At 37.9% G+C, this 20501-nt stretch overlaps 1 protein-coding gene across 3 annotated transcripts in view; it reads left to right on the forward strand.

Moving 5' to 3' along the window:
* Positions 1-20501, forward strand: part of cnih3 (cornichon family AMPA receptor auxiliary protein 3) — a 62119-nt gene that overhangs the window by 13991 nt on the left and 27627 nt on the right. For all 3 annotated transcript variants that reach the window (XM_072440511.1, XM_072440506.1, XM_072440498.1), the window contains exons 2-3: positions 7213-7281; positions 17891-17938. In XM_072440511.1, the coding sequence (XP_072296612.1) occupies positions 7213-7281; positions 17891-17938 (117 nt within the window). The remainder of the gene's footprint in view (positions 1-7212; positions 7282-17890; positions 17939-20501) is intronic.

Below are 20501 nucleotides of genomic sequence, written 5' to 3' on the forward strand. Positions count from 1 at the left end.
ACTGTGTAACTTGTCTGGGGAAGAGTCCAGATGTATTTACTTTGTCGATAATGTTCCACTGTTGGGCATTAAACACGACATCATGCTACCAGACCAAGTTAAAGGTCATATCTGTGAAGATGCATGTCCACTTCAGTAAGAATGTGTTTGAACAATAGAAGCAATAGAAACATCTGAATAAATATATATATTTAATGCCACACTGTGGAACATTCCAAGCAACACAATATCATTTTCATGGACACAAGCAAGTAGTGAACCACCAACAATATTACAGTTCACTTGTGATCTTAAGAGAGTAACATCAGTTGAGTTGTGGGGTGAAAATACTATTCAAAAACAAACCCATTTCATTATGAGTTTTCTGGATTGGCGTTTATAATATCCTCTTAGCTCAGATGCAATTTTAATGCAGGAGGTGAGCGACTGGGCAGCCACAGTAAAAATGGCCTCAAAACCTGCTTTATACTGACTGTAGTATATGCCTCCAATCAGATGTATGAAAATGGGAGCGTTCTGATTGGCTGGCTTCTAAATTGCATGTCGGAGAGTGGTGAGTGATGACAAGCAGAAAATTGACTTGCATTGAGCGAGTTTAAGATTGGAATGAATAATTGAAATGTTTGGGTGACTTATTCAGTTATTCCTTGTGGTGTTTACAATCGAGCGGGCAGCTTGTGATTTCTGCTGTGATTTGAATGCTGTATTTCCGTGTGAATGCCTCCATGGCTCAGTGGGAGAGGTGATTGTTTCCAAAACATTCGATCAAAATGTTGAAATTTTACAGCGTCAGGTGTTCAGATGTCATTCATGGGTTCAGGATTCCAGTTTATGGGCAACATTTTCATTTTTTTTGTGTCTTTCTTCATAGTAAAAATGTTGCTTTGATTTGTTCATCCTTATGGAAATAGTGGTATTTCCATAAGAAAGCTCGAGGTGACATTCCTACACTTTGCCTCGAGTATCTGTAACTGAAATTATATAAAAGCTTTAACGTTTCTTTGGTCCAATGTAGTTGAGAATATTTGACAAAATTGGATGTAACCTTTGTATGAGGACTATACTTGCACCTAAAGGTCACATTTGTGCCTTCATAAGCCAATACTGCCGTGTTATCAGAAGAGCATCCATTGTGCGGGGGTGAACGCCACATCAGGGCCGTGCTGGAGGTTTTGTTTTGCATTTAGTTTGAGTAATGTTTCCTCTCCCTGAGGAAAACCTTCAGGCCATGATTATAGATGGGTTGCACTTACACCGTATAAGCTCCATAACAGTGTTTGTCTCTGCAAATATCAAGTCTGCACATACACGGCTCACATGTCATGTGTGCTGTCTGGAGATGATGAATCAGACCCATTACCAGAGCCACAGGCCATGCACTGCTCTACTGTTCCTTTCAGAGGTCAACAGCAGTAAGTATGCACCAGCCCACACGCACCAGCCAGTGTTTTCAGTCAGACACAGCCAGCCTGCTCTAACAAACACGAGCAGGCAGATGGATTACTACAGATGCTGCCGGGGATCAGACGATCAAGCTTTTACAATAGCATGATGATCAACAAAAAGCTGTTAAGGCATACAGCAAGATTAATTTTAGTTTTAGTCCAAGTCATAATGTTCTTTCCTTGTTTATTTGTGTATAGACATAATTGTACACAAAGACAAATCAGGCTTCTGCATTTGACCCATATGTCAGTGTAATAGGGCGACCAGTCAAGAGCAGAGGGTGACAGCATTTCCAGATATTAAGCCAGGATATAGACCCTTCCAGAAGGGACATGTTTGGACTTACAAACAGCCTGGTATCAGAATCACTGAATGTCATGTTCATGTCACTGAACAAAATTCACAAACATAGGAACTTGCTTTGGTGATTCGGTGCAACATACAATGATGGACAATATTACAAAGAAGATATAGAATCAAATAGGGCATGCTTTAAAGAAAAACTATTTAAATTTACTTTAAGATAAAAATAGGCTCACGAAGTACACAACATTTAAAGTTAAATTTACAGAATGTAGTGCAGAAAGTGAACAGTGCAGTGAGTGATTGAATTATAGTTAAAGTGACAGGTGTTTAAGAAGTGTTCATGAGTCCAAAGGCAGAGGGAAAGAAGAGAGGGGAGTGGCCTCCTCCCTGAGGGGAGTGGCCTCCTGCCTGAGGGGAGTGGCCTCCTGCCTGAGGGGAGTGGCCTCCTCCCTGAGGGGAGTGGCCTCCTGCCTGAGGGGAGTGGCCTCCTGCCTGAGGGGAGTGGCCTCCTCCCTGAGGGGAGTGGCCTCCTGCCTGAGGGGAGTGGCTCAAATAGTCCGTGTCCAGGGTGAGAAGGGTCAGCAGTGAACCAACCTTCTCATCCCAGAGCTGGAGACGTGCAGGTCCTGCAGAGATGGAAGACTGCAGCCAATCACCTTCTCATCAGAGCACTGTAGTCTCTGTTTGTCCCTGGCTGTGGCTCTAGTGTATCACACGTGATGGATTTGAAAGTTCTATCCCATTCATTTTAATAGGTCAACAAAATCAGAAAAATTATAACTTTGAAGTTTGTAGACAGTGTAGACAAAATGTTGTGGTTTATATGTTTGTTTAATTTGGCAATACTAATACTAATACTAGTTAAAACTTCCAGCTCCACTTTCAAAAGTTCACTAGTTTTTAGTACTTTATGAAACAATACTTACATTTAAATGTCAAATTGTTGTGGCCAACTATTGTTTGTACATTGTTGTTCAGCATAATGTAGATTCTTTTTCTTATTATAATTTTTTTCCTTCTGTTTCTGACACTAATCGCTGACATCCATAAACTGCAAAACAATGCAACACATATTATTTATCGTAGAAAAAACTTTCATCTGGACAAATTTTAAAACTCAAAGGGTTTTTTGCTCAATAAAAAGAGAGAGTCCTACAAAAGATGTCTGTTGTGACATTTCGACTTCCAGACGAAAATAATTTTTAATCGAAGTATCTGATTTGAGAAACTTTTCTTTATACTACTTTGAGCTGACTAAACACTGCCCGTAGGGGGGAGTTTCCCCTAAAACTAACATCCCTTTGTTTACTTGTTAAACCTGCTTTGGGCCATCTCAGTCCATTTGTAATCTGACTGAAACTCCCTCAACACTGTTAAGCACCTGATTAACATTCAATTGGCTTGTCTCACTTGACCAAGGTGAGAGCCCACTTCTGTAAACAGCCGGCAAATTAAACCTTAATCCACCATTTCTGTTCAGAGGAGACACAGATGTAAAATGAAGAAACACAGGCGATTGCAGGCCAGAATTCGGGTGCCTTCTGTGTTGAAACAGTCTTTTATGCAGTGGCTGTTTACGCAGAGTGAATCCGGTCATCCCATCCCAGTTGCACCTCAAAACAAACTCAAAAAGTACCGTGCGATTAGATTTGTTTATTTTTGTGATGCGTGTGTTCTGTGATGTGAAATGAATGCGCTAATTGGTTTTCTATCATTTAGAGCAGAAAAATCAAACTTCTCTCACCTCAAATTAACACCGTTTTATGCTTTGCACATTAATTCTGCAAAAATCTGTGATGTCTTTCAGTTCCTTTCTTTTTTCCTTCGAAAATGCATATCCCTGATTGGCTAATCCACCTGGAAATCACGCCCATCTGAACTTGCACGGATTAGGCTGATGTTGATCCGTACAGACAAAAATACAGACATATATAATTCTGAATTTCCCAGGCAAGTTTAATTTGTGTGGGTTCGATTCCATCCCTTGACCTTTTGATGAAAACCATTGCCTACTGTGGACGCTATGGGTTGACGAGGGTAAGTGTTCCCGGAGGAAAATCTAAAACGCTCCCGGAGTTGGTTCTTTTTTTCCACTCGTATTTATGTCATCCTGGTTGTCTCCTTCTTCAGAGCTAGAAATACTTGGTTTGTGCTGTCATTAGGTGGTAATCCAGGAAGGCAGCACCTATTGATTTTAGCCGCATTTGAACTATATCACCAAAGTCCCTGTGTCCTTGACTTAAAGTGGTTAGCTTCTCTGCAAAAAGGCCTCAGCTTCATTCACAAGAACTGATGGTTTGTGCATCATGATGTGTTGTCTCTGCGGAGGGTCGTCTTCTCCCTGTGCATGGATCTCTGCCTCATCATTAGATCCGCATGCGTCGCTATCGCCCGCAGCAACGGGAGAACTGTACAGCAGCGAGGCGATGAGCCAGGACCACCACTGGGGATACTCATCTGAGGAGAGCTACTGCAAGTGCGGGGGCCAGCCTCAGAACCCCCGCCAGCTCGCAACTCCATTCCCAACTCAGCCGTTAACGTGTTCAAACGCCCGGGATTCACACATATGACACAACGTGGCAATCATTCTGATGCACTGGGCTCCCACGGGCACGAACCAGGCAACTGATATGCATAAATATGGGATTGCCTTATATCCATAGTGTCTCATCCGGAGCCACTCTGCAGTCAGGGCTTGCAAGAGGGAAATACAACTGCGTACAAACATTGTGTCCTTAGGCAAGACGCTTCACACCTTTGCACACAGTGGTAATTTAATGCATTATTGGACATTTGGTGGGGTTTTTTGGAGAGGTGATAGCCCCATTTCCTCTGGAGACTGAATGCATAATAGGCTAGTGTTGTCATGCTATTAACGTTATAAACTAAGGAATACACTTGATTCTTTAAACTGATTTTCAGGCAACAATGAAATAACAAAAGCTATTATAATGAAAAAAAGTTGAATCAAATACAGCTGGACTTACTGTGATTTAAACAGCCAACAGTTTCGCTCCCAGGAGGGTTTAAAGCAAAGTAAGTCCAACTTCTTTCATTATAATTACATGTCTGGATGTCTCAAAACCTTCATCATTTAATCTTCGTAGCTATCCTATTTTAAGGTTTTGGACAATACACTGATATTTTCAACACAAAATAATAGCACTTAGTAATAGAACGGTAATAGAAGTAATAGAACATTGTGGTCTTATACTAGTTCTGAAAAAAACATTTTAAAATTGGTAAATAGGTAACATTTTATCTTGTAAAGTATTGATGCTATTTCAAATGAGTATTTAGTTTTGATGCTACGTTCAGTATTGATTAGTATCTGATTGTTGATACTTTTGACAACCCTTTGATGGGCATACGTATGTTAAAGGCAGTATAGTGACATACTTTGGCTTCAGTTGAAGTTGCTCTGCTAGGGAATATGGACTGACTGAAAATAAATTAGTTATAGCTTTCTTTTTATGTTTCACATGCCCAGGAGCTTGATAGGTCGCTGTAATCTCTCATTTGAGTTTTCCATTTTAGAAAAGGTCAGAGTGACAATTCAGATGAAAGTCATTTTGATTTTCAAAACAGCGTCCAGATGACTACCCTTAAGTCCTTTTCTACGACAGGAGCTTGATAGTTCCCTTTTATCAGATGGTTGACTTCAGAGATAAATGAAGAAACAATCCGCAGGCTGGATTTTAAGAGAAAAAGGTGCTGGATATTTGGTGATTTGAGGGGCAGATGGTGCAGATTAGCAGCCTGGAGTCAGTCTACTCCAGGGCAGCTGTGGCTACAGAATAAACTTTCTACCACTGAATATGGGCTGAATTAATAATGAATACTAGGCTTATCAAGCTTATAATGTGCAATGCAAAGGCGTAATGGACATAATTACTTTTGAAAACCACATTTGCCCTTTGCCAAGAAAATTCCTAATTTTAGTTTAATTTAAATTAATTTCAAAATACTTAAGTTTCTCTTACTGCTAATACGCATACCATTTATTCCCAAACCTGTGAGTCATACATCACACTGTACCTAATACATTATTCTGCATTTGTATTATGCCAATTTTATTTTTTGTAGTTGCAGAATCATTTTGCAGTTGTTTATCATATAGCTGTAATGTCATTTCCCCAGTTTTGTGTCCTTCTGTTGTTTGTTGCCCCATGTTCGATGCATTTGTGGCTGGAAGTGACCCCGCAGTACAGCAGTGGGTGGGAGACTCAGACGATACCAATCCAGTCTGTTCGGATTCAGATGTGAGCGCACAATTAGACACATCAGCATGACTCACTTGGAAGTGCTCAAAAGTAGGACTCTGCCTAATAATGATTTCTGCTTTATTATCAGGTGTGACATGAAAATGTGAAATCCTCAAAACAGTATAATCAAATATAGTGAATCCAAGAGTAGAGACGAATGGGAAATATACATCGGTTCCACAATCAGTATTGGTGATATCAGAGGGTTTATTGGTATCTTCATCTAAATTGTTTTCTATACTTCCCGGTCTCTGTATGTCCATGTGTCATTCCTAGTTTGTCTCAATTGATCAGATTTGTCTTTCTGAAGAGGCAAAAGATCTAGTAAGGACATTTACCATAACTTAAAACACCTTAGTGGGCATTGATATAGATTTAAAATCATATCATCATTGGCAAATATTAGTTATTGACCACAGCAGCAAGATAAATGCTGGATATCTGTATTGGCTCTAAAAATCAATATCTGCCCCTCTCTGTCCAAGAGTGCCGGTATTTGGGCTGGGCCACTAATCAAATCCATTAATCATGATTTGAGATAGTGCTCCAATCAATTACAAAAAGGGTGTCATCGAAAATCTATCAATTAAATTATGCTCCGAATGATTTATGTGCTTGTTCTGACCCTTAGAACCAACACAAAGTCATTTGTCAAGTCTACAGTGGATTTTAAGACACTAATAATAATGTATGATGATAACTGTGCTTCTTCTATAACGCTACCTGCTTTTTTTCATGGAGATGTTACTACTTTGCCTGGAATGTTCCACAATATGGCAATAAACAAGCACATTATAAGTCATATCTGTGGTGAGGCAAGCCCGCTCACAGTAAGGATGCATCTTTCGCAAGGTTTTTTTTAGCAATAAATTCACTCTGGAACATTCCAGACAAAGCAATAATATTTCAAAGAAGCTAAACAGGTGGTGGACCACAGTCTGTCAGACTGCACCTTTAACTATGAGAGCAAATGCTAAATTGTTTCAAATAATTTAGTTTTAAATTGTAAGTATTGTCCTGTAATCATGCAGCCATAGTAGTTGGTTATTTGCACCTTTGGTACCATGGACAGCTCCCTTAAAATCAGTCCAGTGTTACTGCATCTATGTTCACTGGTGCAGTTTAGTCACATTTATTTATATTTAATCACATTCTAATTGCAACACTAATGTTTATTTCCTGTGTTTTTTTTCAGATCACAGCCTTTGATGAGCTTCAGGCCGACTTCAAGGTCCCCATCGATCAGGGAAACCCTCTCCACGCGGTACGTCTCCTCTGTCCAATCCATTTACTGCATGTTTTCACCTCAGAGCTTTTGTACCTGGTTACAAGTGGAGTTTTAACATGCAAAAATAGCTTTTTATTAATTTCATGCACACATTAACTTTAATCAGTGCCATTTCACACGAAAACAATAATAATATCTACATATTATCCACATAAACTACAGGCTTTCACTGACAGATGATTGGCTGTTGATTAAAAAACAAGTCCATAGCCACTTCAAATTATCAGAGACAATTTCATTTCAAATGATCATTTCCACCATCAATTTGAAATGAATGAATTCATCTTAACTTAGATTAATCGCTCTGCTCTATCCTAAGTAGATTTAAATGTTTAGTGAAAGCTTAATTACAAAACAATAAACAATTACGTTTTTGCAGGATTAAGTTTCTATTGGTCCCTATGCTGCAGTTTTAGAACCACACAGTCCGTTTATGTGTCATTTATTTTTCCAATGCTGAGGATGCAATACTGTATTTCTACAATGCACATTCACAGGCTGGTAAAGCGGATTAGCCTGAATTCAGTGTCGTGTGAAGTGAACATAAGATTATCCTAATAATTCTTTTGACTCTTGTTTATTTTATCATTTTCAGTTCAGAGTACTTGCATGTAAATTGAACACTGAAGTATATACAGTTGTGATTGTAAAACAACTGGATTTCAAGGCACGTTTGTATTTTAATTTAATATATCTGGAGAATCTCCCCGTGAGTTTAGGGAGTTCCTGTAAACCTTTCGTCCGTTGGGCCTTTAGGCTCCTCTCAGCTGCTCTTAATAATGCATGGAAGTTTGGAGGTGACTTTGACTTAAGAGCGGTGGAAAATCGACTGGAGAAAATTGCCTGGAATAAGAAGATACGAGGGATGGTCTGAAATGTGCTGGAATGTATAGATATTGTATATTTGAGTGTCTGCGAGATGTCACGCAGGCACTATATGTTCTTGTATTTCACGTATTTTTTATTGTATTTTCCATGATTTTCCATTGAGCCAGTTTCAACTCCTTAACGCTTCAACCGATTTCAACATGTTATACCGCATTACGATCGCTTTCGCAGTAGTACTTGTGCTATTACTTTTGACATTTGAACAACTTGTACTTTTTGCAGAATTGTCAAATTTTCAAAAGTATTAGTTTTCCCCATTTAAATGAATTTGGGAATTGGGGTTCTTTAGGCTTTATTCTTTAGAATTTATTCTTTAGAATTTTGGGACAGAGCCAGTCAAGTGAGAGAGAGAGAGAGAGAGAGAGAGAGAGAGAGAGAGAGAGAGAGAGAGAGAGAGAGAGAGAGACTCCAGCAATGGCTTCAGCCATTGCAGATTTTCTATTTATTTTTGTTGTTTTAAAAGGTCCTCACGTTAAAAGTGTTCTACATAAGTCAGTATGGACAGTTATTGTCTGGAATGTTCTGTAGTTTCTCATTGGAAATTTGTATCTCTATGGAGACAACCAGTTGATGCAAGTTACAGGTCAGATCAGTGGAGGGGAGAGCACGTTCACAAGATGGATGCATGTTTGAAGTATTTAAATTTAGACAGGATTTAGAACAATTTTGTAACAATCCTGTTTTAATATCAATATTGTCTTGTACAATTTATTTAAAGGTCTAAGCTGTAACTTTCCTGGTGAAAAAAACACTGAACAACAACTTTGACATACTATTTACGTTGTAGTTGTCTGCATGTTTTATCAACTACTAAATAAAAATAGACAGAAGAAAAGCAGCCTAAAGACAGACTACAGACTGCATGGACTAAACAATTGTATAGTAAAACAATCTGACCAGTGTGTTTTGGACCAGTTTGGGTTCACAGAAGCACAGTTTCTAGATGACTTTGTGTAGCATAATATTACTGTAGTTTATATGTCTGCTTGTAACAGTGTCGTCCAGAGTCCATGCAGTGTTTTAGCTCTAAAAACTCTTTTCGTCACACAATCACAACATACAGTGTCTCAGTCCTTCTGTCGTGACACCAGTGAGTCGTCTCTGTTGCCTCTCTCTCATGTTGTGACACCCTGATTTAGACTGACTTAGATTGAGTCAGACAAGGTTCATTCTGCCACACAAATATTCTCTTAGCTGTCTGCTATTGTGAAGATGATTCAAAATGATTTAGTGTTGTGCAAAAAAGGTTTCCTGTTACTAAAAATGCCATAGTTTAGTTTAATTTGGATCAGATGCAATGTTGTATGATTTCTATAATGTGTTAAACAGCCTGACATCTTATAAATTATATTGAGACCTTGTTAGAGCTGAGTAATTATTCAAATTTAATCAAGGTGGAGTTTCAGTCATTTTTGATCTGCAATAATTTATATGCTTTGGTCTTTTTAATCGAACGGTCTACAGCCAGTTCTCTGTCAGAAACACAGGGTTTGTAGCAGAATTCAGACTTTGGAAGAACAAAGCAAATTTCATGTGCTTTTTAACACAACAAATAAAATTGAATCTAAAATTGAGATCTATCAACATGAGGAAACAAATATTCCTGGCCTAGAACTAGGTTCACAGCAGATAAGATTGACTCGTGTGTGTTCTCTCAGTGTCTGCTGCGCTGCCCTGAACAGTGGGAGCAGAGGAAATGGATCATGAATCTCAGAGAGTGGAACTAAACTCCAGGATTGCCCGGGATATAGAGGAACTGGAGCAGGACCTTTCAAAATGTTACCATGGGTGATTCCTTTTGGTCTATTTATTGAATGTATATGTTCTAGTGTACACAATATAGTGCGTTAAAAAGATGGTATTGACAGATAACATTATTATGGTGCTTTTGTTTTACTGTAATACATATTCACAGTAGTTTTCTGAAAAAGGCCTCACACAGTGTTTTCATTTGTTCACAATCATTGAAACTGATTTTTTTAAAGTTAAATCTTCTTTTCAGTCTGTCTAATAGAGCCCCATTCTTAATGTGACTTTTAAAAATGAAATTAAGCGTCCTGAATGAAACATTAATGGACCCCTTTGAAAATGAGACATTTCATCTCATTTAATATTTTTCATGTTAATGCCTGAAGCGAATATTTAAGAACATTTCATGCAATAATTTATAATAAAGAACAGGTGGGATCATCTTTTTAACCATTACTTAATTTTCCCACAATAGATTTTGATGGCCCTGTGAACTATGGAAAAGATAATGTATACAAATGATGACTCGCCCCCTACAGTTACATTTCACTCGTATGCCCCATTAACGTGTTGTGTAAGTGAGTGGTGTGTAAGTTGTGCATACAATTGTGCATCTTTTTTATGTACAGAATTTTGCTTTTGGGAACATGGAAAGGCAATAAACATTCTTCACTCATTAATATAAGGAAGACCCCTGATTGTTGTTGTTGATAGATGTTATGTAGAGAAGTCCACCCATGCGTACAAACCAAGTGTAGTGTGTAATATCCAGCGTTTCTTTTGGTGTGAATACAAAGGCTCATTAGGAAACAGACTTTACGCCTTCTGGGCTCTGGGTTTATCATTGTATTGGAGAATGTGCTGGTGTGGTTTCTATAGTGCGTCTAATTGGAATGAAGTATTTCCAGTGTAAATGTTACATAAAGAAGTGTAGGTGAGCACAAATAATGCAAATGTGTGTGTGAACACCGCCCCCCAGCAGAACACTCATGCATGTCCATAATGTGTCCTATAGTAATAACATCTGTAACACTGGAGTCTGTCTGAGCCGGGATAACATGCTATTATCACCGCCTCAATGACTCTTTATGGATGTGTTCACACTTGTCCTGAGGGTCCTGATCGGATCCTGGTTTTGTCCTGATGCAGACTTGGTTTAGGCCTGTTCTAGACCCGGTTTAGTTACCATCCATTCCAGGTTTTGTTCTGAATGGCATTGTGCTCGAGCAGTTCATGTCTCACCTTGGGCTGCAGCTATCGATTTTAGTAATCGAGATATTTTCTTAATTTAATCGAGTAATCGATTATCTTTTTTACATACTGTAAAACATTTCTAATAGCATATTCAATATTTTTTTTTTAAATAAACCTTATTGTTTATAGTAATAAACAAATAACAAATAATGAGTTTCTGCTTGAAAAACTCATTTTATTTTTAATTTCACATAAGTTTGTCCCCAAAACGGCAACATTTCACTTCACCAGTCCCAACTGTTCTGTTAGAATATATATAAAAGACAAAATAACGGACTGTGTTTATATACAGTTACAGTAGCTATGAATTAATTTGTGTTTAATCACTTAAAATAATAAACTTATTTTTATAACGTTGTTACGTGAGGCCAGTGTTGGTTTACCTTGTGTTGTTTTGAGCTGTAACTGCAGCTGTTGTGGACAAGTCATTTTGCAGCACTAGCTCCGTGTGCCGTTCACTTAAGCCTCTGTGTCTTCGCCCATCATCATCGACATTCTGTTTCGTAAAAGCGAAGCGATCCTCGGTGCACACAACAAAACTCTGCTTCCCAGTCACACTCGTAAGTTTAAAATACACAACTCTCTCCACAGCTCAGCGCGGAAAGTCCGCACTCCACAAATTTCCACATTTTGTATTAAATATGTAAATTAAACTAATCATCGAGACAATAAAATAATGATACAAGGTTTTTGTAATCAAATGACTTGATTTACATTTTAAACTCCTTTTCGAGACTAAATTATAGGTTATATACTGATTTCGATGCCACAATGATAATTGTTTTTTAATAATAGACTCATCTTAACACTAACCCTACACTTGTTTGTGTTTTGTGGTTCTGATAAAACTCAAGATCTTTCTAAAACATTGACAAGTTTAAACTTTACAAGTTTGAATTGAAAAGGTTACTTTTTTCAAACAGACTGGTCAAAAAGCTTTCAAAAAGTTCAAGTGGTCATTTAAAAAAAAAAGCATTTCAATATTTAGAGGTTAACACCAGTATCCCCGATCAGAACGCATTAGACATATTAAACCCCTATTTAAAAAATGCAGATGTGATGAATATTGATGCGCTGGGTTGCGCTAATCTAATGAACTTTGACTGCTTGAGTAGTCTCTTCATGCCACTTAAATCTCTGCTCGTATCACTCCATCTCCCACTACTGCACGCCTGCCTCCGTCACTCACTGTCGCTCTCCACAAGGGCATGTACTTCACAGCGTTTAGGCACACTTTGCTGCACGACAACAACATCTGGACACACAACATACGGCGGAATGTTCTGGTTGACGTGGAGTTTGCTCTTAATTGGCCTGGGTTTCCTGGTGAAGGGCAGGGCAAAGCTCCTATCCTCTTGTAATGCCTGTCAAGTGGATCAGGCCGAGGAGGGCTTCAAAGAGCCATCAGCCTAATTGTCTGCTAATGAGGAGACTGTGAAGGGGAGTGTGAGGTATTCACTCTCTCACGCTGACACGGTGGGGGATGCATTTACTTTAACCTTATGTTAACCAAGATCTACAGGGATGGAGGTGAAATATGGAGGATCAGGTCATAAAGTGTTGGATATCAGTGTTGTTCTACTGTACTACTGTATATACACATTTACCCATGTATCTTAAAGGTTAAAATAATATACGTGTGCTGCAGTGTCAAAAATCTGATACCAATTGTTTCTAAAATTAGTATTGAAACTAGATACTCATTTGTGCACGTATTGATACTAATAACATTACAATATTTGACCTTTCGTGAAAACATGGAAAGGAAGAAAGTACTTTCTTTTTTTTCTTTTTTTTTAATTACATTTTATTTTCCCCCCCAAAAAACTGAGCAATTTTTGTTTTTATTTAATTTGGTGTCAAGTATCAAGCCCATTCCTTAGTATCAAAACAAACCATGCTGCAAAGTTATGAATATTCTCACCCAAAAGAGGCATCATGATCAGATTGAGCAGATTGTGTATGGATTATTGGTGCAGGGTCAGTGATGTGTGCTGATGTCTGACCACACCTGAAACCCCCCATTGATTTGATTGAAAAACTCACTCACTGGAGTACATTCATCAGCAGTTAATCTTATTATTAGCATGGGAGACTCTGTGGTTTGAGGGTGTAGCTGCATTAGCCAACCATAATAGATCTATACGTTACCACATAAGAATGTTTTATTTTTTTAAAGTCTGACAACCTTTATGAAATCAAACCGAAGTGTGAAGGCACATTACAGTTAAAGGAATAATAGAGGATTTTTGGCGAGCAATCTGAGTCTCATTTCCTCGTGGCATGGACAGTCGAGTAGTTCTTCCACATGTCAATCATTCCCTGCGTCCTATTGCACACCTGCAGTGTCGTTCCCAGGATAGCAGCACGTTTCCCTGGCTGCACATGCATGGTTCATATGCCGGTGTGTGTTTTAAGTGAGTTCCTTCAGTGAACAGTACAAAAATGACGACAGAGAAAGACTGTGTTCGAGCTCAGAAGAGACAGAAATCTGCATTTTTAATCGTTTGAGTCGCTTGAGTTCTCAAATTGGCAAAAAATCCTCTATTATTCCTTTAAGGTTTAACTTGACCCAACCTTTAATACTTACAATTATAGTGTGACATCTATAATACAGTATAATCACTTCCACATTTTTTCACAAGTTAATTTGATTTTAATCTTTGGACTGTGCAACTTTGTAGACTGCAAAACTTTAAGAACACGTTCACACTCATATCATAAATTGAAATGTATCTTATTGTAATTGTGACATGCCGCTCTTCTTTAGTGGAGTTTATATTTATGGCTCTGCTGTTGTTGTCGGCCTAATTTAATGAACTGTAATGAGTTGAAACAGAATTGGGCAAATTCATTTCTCTTAAATCGATCTGTTGTGTAAGAACCCAGAGCATGAAACCAGTCCACTCCACGCTCCTTCAGAGAAATGAGTGAATAAAACATGACTAAGTTAAAAGGTTTGGTGGACGCTGGATGGTGGCGTCAGCACTGTAACAACTGCTGATTTAGACCTTTCACGCGCGCACATCACAGGCACTCATACATTTATATCACACTTCACTAACAACGCATGGAGCAGAGCTGAGGTGGTTAAAACTTTGTGTAGTTGATGTTGTTGAGCTGATGTTCTTTTAACTTCTGTGTCTCGCTGCTTCGTGGGGAATTTTGATCAATAGTCTGTTTTCATAAGCCTAAATCATGTACAATGGGCAAATATTTATAGTGCATATTTCGCTAACTGTACTTAGTTTGGTGGGAAAGTCCCTGTGTGTGCCCAATATTTATCATAGTTTTACATCCGTTTCAGTTTGTGAAGAAAAGTTGATAAAAGTTGTAAAACATAATTTGGAACACATCCTACTTTTACTTTAGCTAGCTAACATTTCATCTTAATTAAACAGTAGCGTCAGGTCTTTTTGCACAAATATATTGCTCTAACCTATAGAGCCACCCTGCTATAGGGCAGAGGGTCTCCAATTAAATTAGATCCACAAACAACTCACAGTGACTCAATTCAACAACAGAAATCAAGACTAAACAAACCATATCTACCAGAAAAAAACATGGATAAACTATAAAGCAGGACTAAGGAAGGACTAAAACAAGACTATTTAAAAAATAAATGTCATGAGAACATTTGGTTGAAATTATGTTAAAAACATTGTAGCCTACAGTAGGTTGCCCCCCAAAAAGCTTACCTTGCTATTTAGTGCATAGCAACAAACACAGCTGTCACTGGGCCACATGCACAGTATAATGATTATAATAATGATGAGTTTTATGACAATCTCACACATATTCACAGAGACATTAGTTTATAAATTTAGAAGCACCTAAAGCAAAAGTCTGCTGATAGCGTTGTCTTATTTAGATCACAATTAAATTGTAATAATTGGGGATCTAAATTCAAATTGGTTGCAAGTCGTTATTATGAAAGTCGTTGATTATTTTAAATCTTACTGTGACCCAAATTGTAAATAATCCTACTCGGCCAAACCACAAATCTCCAGAGAAATCCTCTCTAAACAATTAGATTCTTAGAAATTCTCCCTTAAACCATTCTACTGCTGCTGTGTTTGCAAGTGATATAAGTGAGAATTGTGATTGCTCCTTCAAGAAATACCAAAATACCAGAAACCAACCTACATACAGTAACAAACGCAATGTCAAGCAATTTTCAGAACAAGCTTTTTGTCATGATGTATATGAACTTATTGGCATAGGATGATCCAAGTTGATGATGTTGAAACTGGATAGAATTATTTCCAAAATGGAAGTTCTTGATAAACATGCGGCTAATACCAGCTACATGAAAGGAATGTAACATGGGCAAAAGCTTTCAGAAAATTATGTCATACCTGCACTATCGATTTGGAAAGTTAAATCTGAGTATTTCCTTAAAAATATTACAGAGAATCTGAACAATCCCTCAAAGTTTTGGAAGATAATAAAGTCCCTTAATGAAAATAATTCATTCAGCTCAAGTTTCAAGGATAATGAAAACACAAGTAATACAACAGACAAGACAGAGATGCTTTCATGTTTAAATTAGCATTTTGCATCATTTTGCATCATCATCGTTTGATTCTACAGAGCGTTCAAATAAATGTCGCTTCCAGTAAATCATTAAAATTTGAAATGCAATCTCCTTGTCTCCTTGTCCTTTGTCCTTTAACAACTTCATATAATATTCTAAGCTCCTCACAATCGGGTTTCAGAAAGAAACATAGCACCACAAAGACACCTCTTAAAATAGTAGATGATACATCAGAATCACTAGATGAAAAGCATCATTGTACTGCCCTCTTCATTGACCTCTCAAAAGTCTTCAACACTGTAGACCAAACCAACAAAGAGTGCACAGCATTGGGCTCTAACATCACACTGTCGGCTGCTTTGCAAAATGCCTGTCTGACAAGACACAGTGTGTAACATTTCAGAACCAAAAATCTCTATATTTTTTTGTTTCCTCAGGAGCCCACAAGGCTCAATTCTTGGGCCGCTTCTTTTTATTATCTATCTGCTCTGTACCTTGATACAAACACAGATACAAACTTGCGCCTGTATGCTGATGATACAGTCTTGTACACCTCAGCACCTTCAACTGAACTTGCTTCATCCAAGCTCCAAGATGCTTTTTAATAAACTGCAGAGCACCTTATAGAATCTGAAACTAGTTTTAAACTCAGACAAGACCAAATACACGGTGTTTCCAAGAAGCAATGCTAAACTAAAAAAACTAACTCAAAATTACCACAAAGGAAGGTCACTCAATTGAACTGGTAAATGAATGCTAATACCTTGGTGTTTTAATTGATGATTTTTTTGTCTTTCTAAATCTCACTAGAACTAAAAGTAAGTTTTTATTTTAGTATAAAATCATGTTTGTCATTTGAAGCCCTACTGCCATTTGTGTGTCTAGTGTTGGTTTTGGTGATGTGATATATATGTTTACTTCCACTGATACTTTGCTTTGGACACTGTTTTTCCTGGTTTTATAACAAACTTGAAGTCTCTGACTCATCACTGCGTTCTGAATGCCTGGGTGGGTTGGCCCTCCTTGGCCCATCGCAGATTGAAACACTAGTATCTTTTAATTTATAAATCTATTCTTGGGTTGAACCTCCTTATCTCCTGCAGCTCATCGAATTGAGGAGCAGCAGCAGCTACTTCCTGCACTCTCAGGACCTGCTCCTGCTCAGTGTCCAGCACGCTCAGAGTTAAAAGTCTTCTATATTCGCCGCAGCAGTCTTGGAATTAACTCCAAAGAGAGTTTGAATGAAATGAGCTGGAATCGTTGAATTCTTTCAATCTGCAAGTGTTTTATTTGAGATGATCTCATTTGATTGACTGTTTGATTGTGAATGTGAAATGTTGTGAGTTATTGTTGTGCTTTTGCTGCTGCCTCTTTGCCAGGACACTCTTGCAAAATATCGTTTTAATCTCAATGAGTTTCTTATCCGGGTTAAATACGGGTAAAAAAATAAAAAGACAACTAACAGTAAAATCCTGGATGTAGAAATGTCAACATCAAAGAGCCCAAAATGTTTAAGTCGATTTAAAATATCAAGCTGATTATCATCCATCTCCGCACAGCAGTTGACATCATTATTGAAGTCGGGCAGCAGCTTTTGACCCAAGTTCCAGAAATCTTCTTCCAAAACATATTTTTCTGAGTTTCCGAGGACCACGTGAAAGCAGCATGAGTCACATCTGCTGCTCATGTCAAACCAGGAAGTGACATTATAAACGTCTCCAAAACGGTCAAACTGAGGGGAAATAGGCAAAGTTTGTCAAGTCAAATCTGAAACACAATAATGTTCACTACGTTTTAATGAAATATGTAATCTATAAATCTAACCTGTCATATGCAAATTAAACTAGTTTCTTCTACCTGATACTTGGCTCTCAACGTGGCGACTATTCAGCCTTTGTCCTGCCGGTTTGGCCTTGCTGAATGGATCAACTGTCGACACCTTTTTTTCCAAAATAGAGTTAACTTTTCCTTATATATCCAAACAAAGTAGTAGTTTGAATAAGAGTGTCACTCAATAGATCGCTTTACAAGGTAAGCTGCAAAATATAGAAAGACCAACAAGGAGAGACGCTTATAATGACTTGGATTTTCAATTAAATATTGCTATTTTTTTTGCAAATATCTGAGAAGTAAAATGTAAATGTGTCTGTATTCCAGAGGGAGAGGCTGAGGAACATCGAGAGGATCTGCAACCTGCTGCGGAAAGTAAGCCCGACTTCTGTCTCTCTCTTCATTGAACTGTGGTGTTAGATGGACATTTATACCTCACAACAGGAGGGGGTTGCTTTGCAGTATTATTTTTATATCTAGTATTTTTATATGCTCCAGTAAGTTATGTACGCTCTAGTTATGAGTATTTATGTATTTTTAGTAAAAGGGGGTGGGTCTACATAAAGTTGAAATCCACCCACTCCTTCTTGAACCACAGTCTTGTACAATAGATACCAAATGTACAGCTTCAATGTACATGCCTGTTTTTAGTTTTTATTGATTTAAAAAAATATATATATAATAATTTATGTTCTAAATATACTTAACCAAACGGAAACCAAGTGAATACCAACAATGCCTCATTGCAGGTGCGTTCTGATTCCAGGTTTAACCCCTTTTCAGTCCTGTTGCTGTTTTGCTGTGATGTTTTTGCAAGTAGAAAAGACATTTACAGAGAGGGGCGGGGTGTATGCACAAAAGGTATTGATCAGTGATTGGTTGAGAAGGAAGGATTGGCTGTGATTGGCTGACAGTGACAGAGAGCAGAGGGAGGAAATACAGTTTTAATCATTGAACTTATGGCTCCTAATATTTTAGTCATTAGACATCTCTCATTTGAGAGGGAAGGACTGTCAGTTCAATGAACATAATGAAAAATGCATTTCTCAATACTTATGGAGTATCCTGATAACAATCTTGAAACAATATTATGTAAATCCAACACAAATGTTTTGAATGTATTTTAATGTGTTAGTAGAGGTTTAATTATCTCATGTGAAATGTTTGTCAAATTAATTTCAAAAGTGCAGAAATATCACATTATATCACACCTTTTCTTTTAACTGGAGCAGCACATTTTGGGAGTGTAAGACATGAGACACTTTCCTCTCATGTTTGAACACCTCCTCAAATATCTGCTGTAATGATTGGTGTTCTTTTACCCATTTATCAAGCACTAAAGTGTTTCAGTTGGCTTTGGCTGAAAATAGTTTACTGAGAGGATACTGCTTTGAGGTTATTGTCAATGCCAAGTAGATTCGGTTATATTGTTTGTTACTATATTATATGATTGTAAAAAGTACAATATTGTTACAGGATACAACTTTCAGAGCCAGATGCACTAGTAACATATCGCATACTGTGGTATTTTCCGCAGCTGCTGTCACTGTAAACTGTGTGACATCTGTTTATAATTCTCAGGACATATAACATCTATGTTGATGCTGAGGACATTGAACAGATGATCATATGCATCTTTGGCCCTCAAGTCATACACGGGCCCCTGGGAACACAGTGTCCCGTCCTACACAGCTCCAACACACTCTTAAACAAACTGCAGTTCTTCATTGACCGTAATGTCTATGAGGGTCGAGTTAGTGCAGCTATACACTCAACAAACACCCAATTCAAGACTTCCCATACAGTCAATATTTGTCAGAGACCAGCCTCAGTAAGGCTCATAAAGTGACTAAATCAATATGTAATAATGGTGAGATGAAGTCTGTTCCCTTCAGACTGCACCAGCAACATCTCTATTATGTTCCTGCTCTATTATGTTCCTGCTAAGACAAATTATCCTTAAGAGCAGCGATTATTATCAACCTAATAAACTCTGAGCTGTGACCAGTGTGTCAAGCATCAGAGCTCCCAGAGGAACAGTCCCCACAGAAAGGCCCGGTCCCACCCACGAGGAGGCAGATCCAGGACTCTCTTTGAGGCGAGAGGGAAACATAAGTTTACTTTTTGTCACCATCTTCTATACTATTATCGTTAAAACCAAAGTTTTGTGGATTCTAGTTAATTGATTATTATAATATATTATTATTATTATGTGATTATTAAATCACAATATCATTTTAAGACCTTAAAAAATATATGTTTTTAGTTAGTTATAGTGATTATTTTACAGCAGCATGTGTTCATTTCTGTTCAATCTACACTCCAAAAAAATCACCCTGAATTCTTGTTGTTGCTGTCACATAATAAAGCTGGTCGAATGCTAGAGGAATGGTGATCAATCAGCCTTTGTGAATAAAAGAAAATTAAGGATTTTCACTTTTGGCTGTGGTGTCAATAATTAGGTAAATGTTTCTTCTTATAGTGATCTTATCGTGACTGCTCTTCACAGACAATCAACTCATGTATTAGCTTATGCGTATATAGTTAGTTTGAACCAGGTTTCTGAATATATAATACATACTATTGCATAACACAATTTCTAGTTTGATTGTATCATATCTAATTAGCTTTCTTCCATTGTTTCTCTGTCCTCTCCATATACCACACTGCAGCCTCTGGCATAGTACTGCATGGGGTCATAATCTTATAACAGTCGTCGGTGTAATTGTACCGCACCATAATGACAGCAGCTTTACAATAAGACATTTTGTGCTGCATTTTGAGGTTGCACATTTTGCATTTTAAATTGAGATAATGATCGTCTTAATATATAGCCCATCCCTGCCCCGTAATCCATATTCCACAGATATGGAGATGCAGTGTTATTCATTAGATACGCTCTCGGGCCAGGGAGGATGAGCTGGCTCGTTGCCATGGG

The sequence above is a fragment of the Eucyclogobius newberryi genome, unplaced genomic scaffold (assembly GCF_026437365.1).
Source record: "Eucyclogobius newberryi isolate DKJ021-1_F unplaced genomic scaffold, fEucNew1.0.hap1 SCAF_1, whole genome shotgun sequence".
Lineage (NCBI taxonomy): Eukaryota > Metazoa > Chordata > Actinopteri > Gobiiformes > Gobiidae > Eucyclogobius > Eucyclogobius newberryi.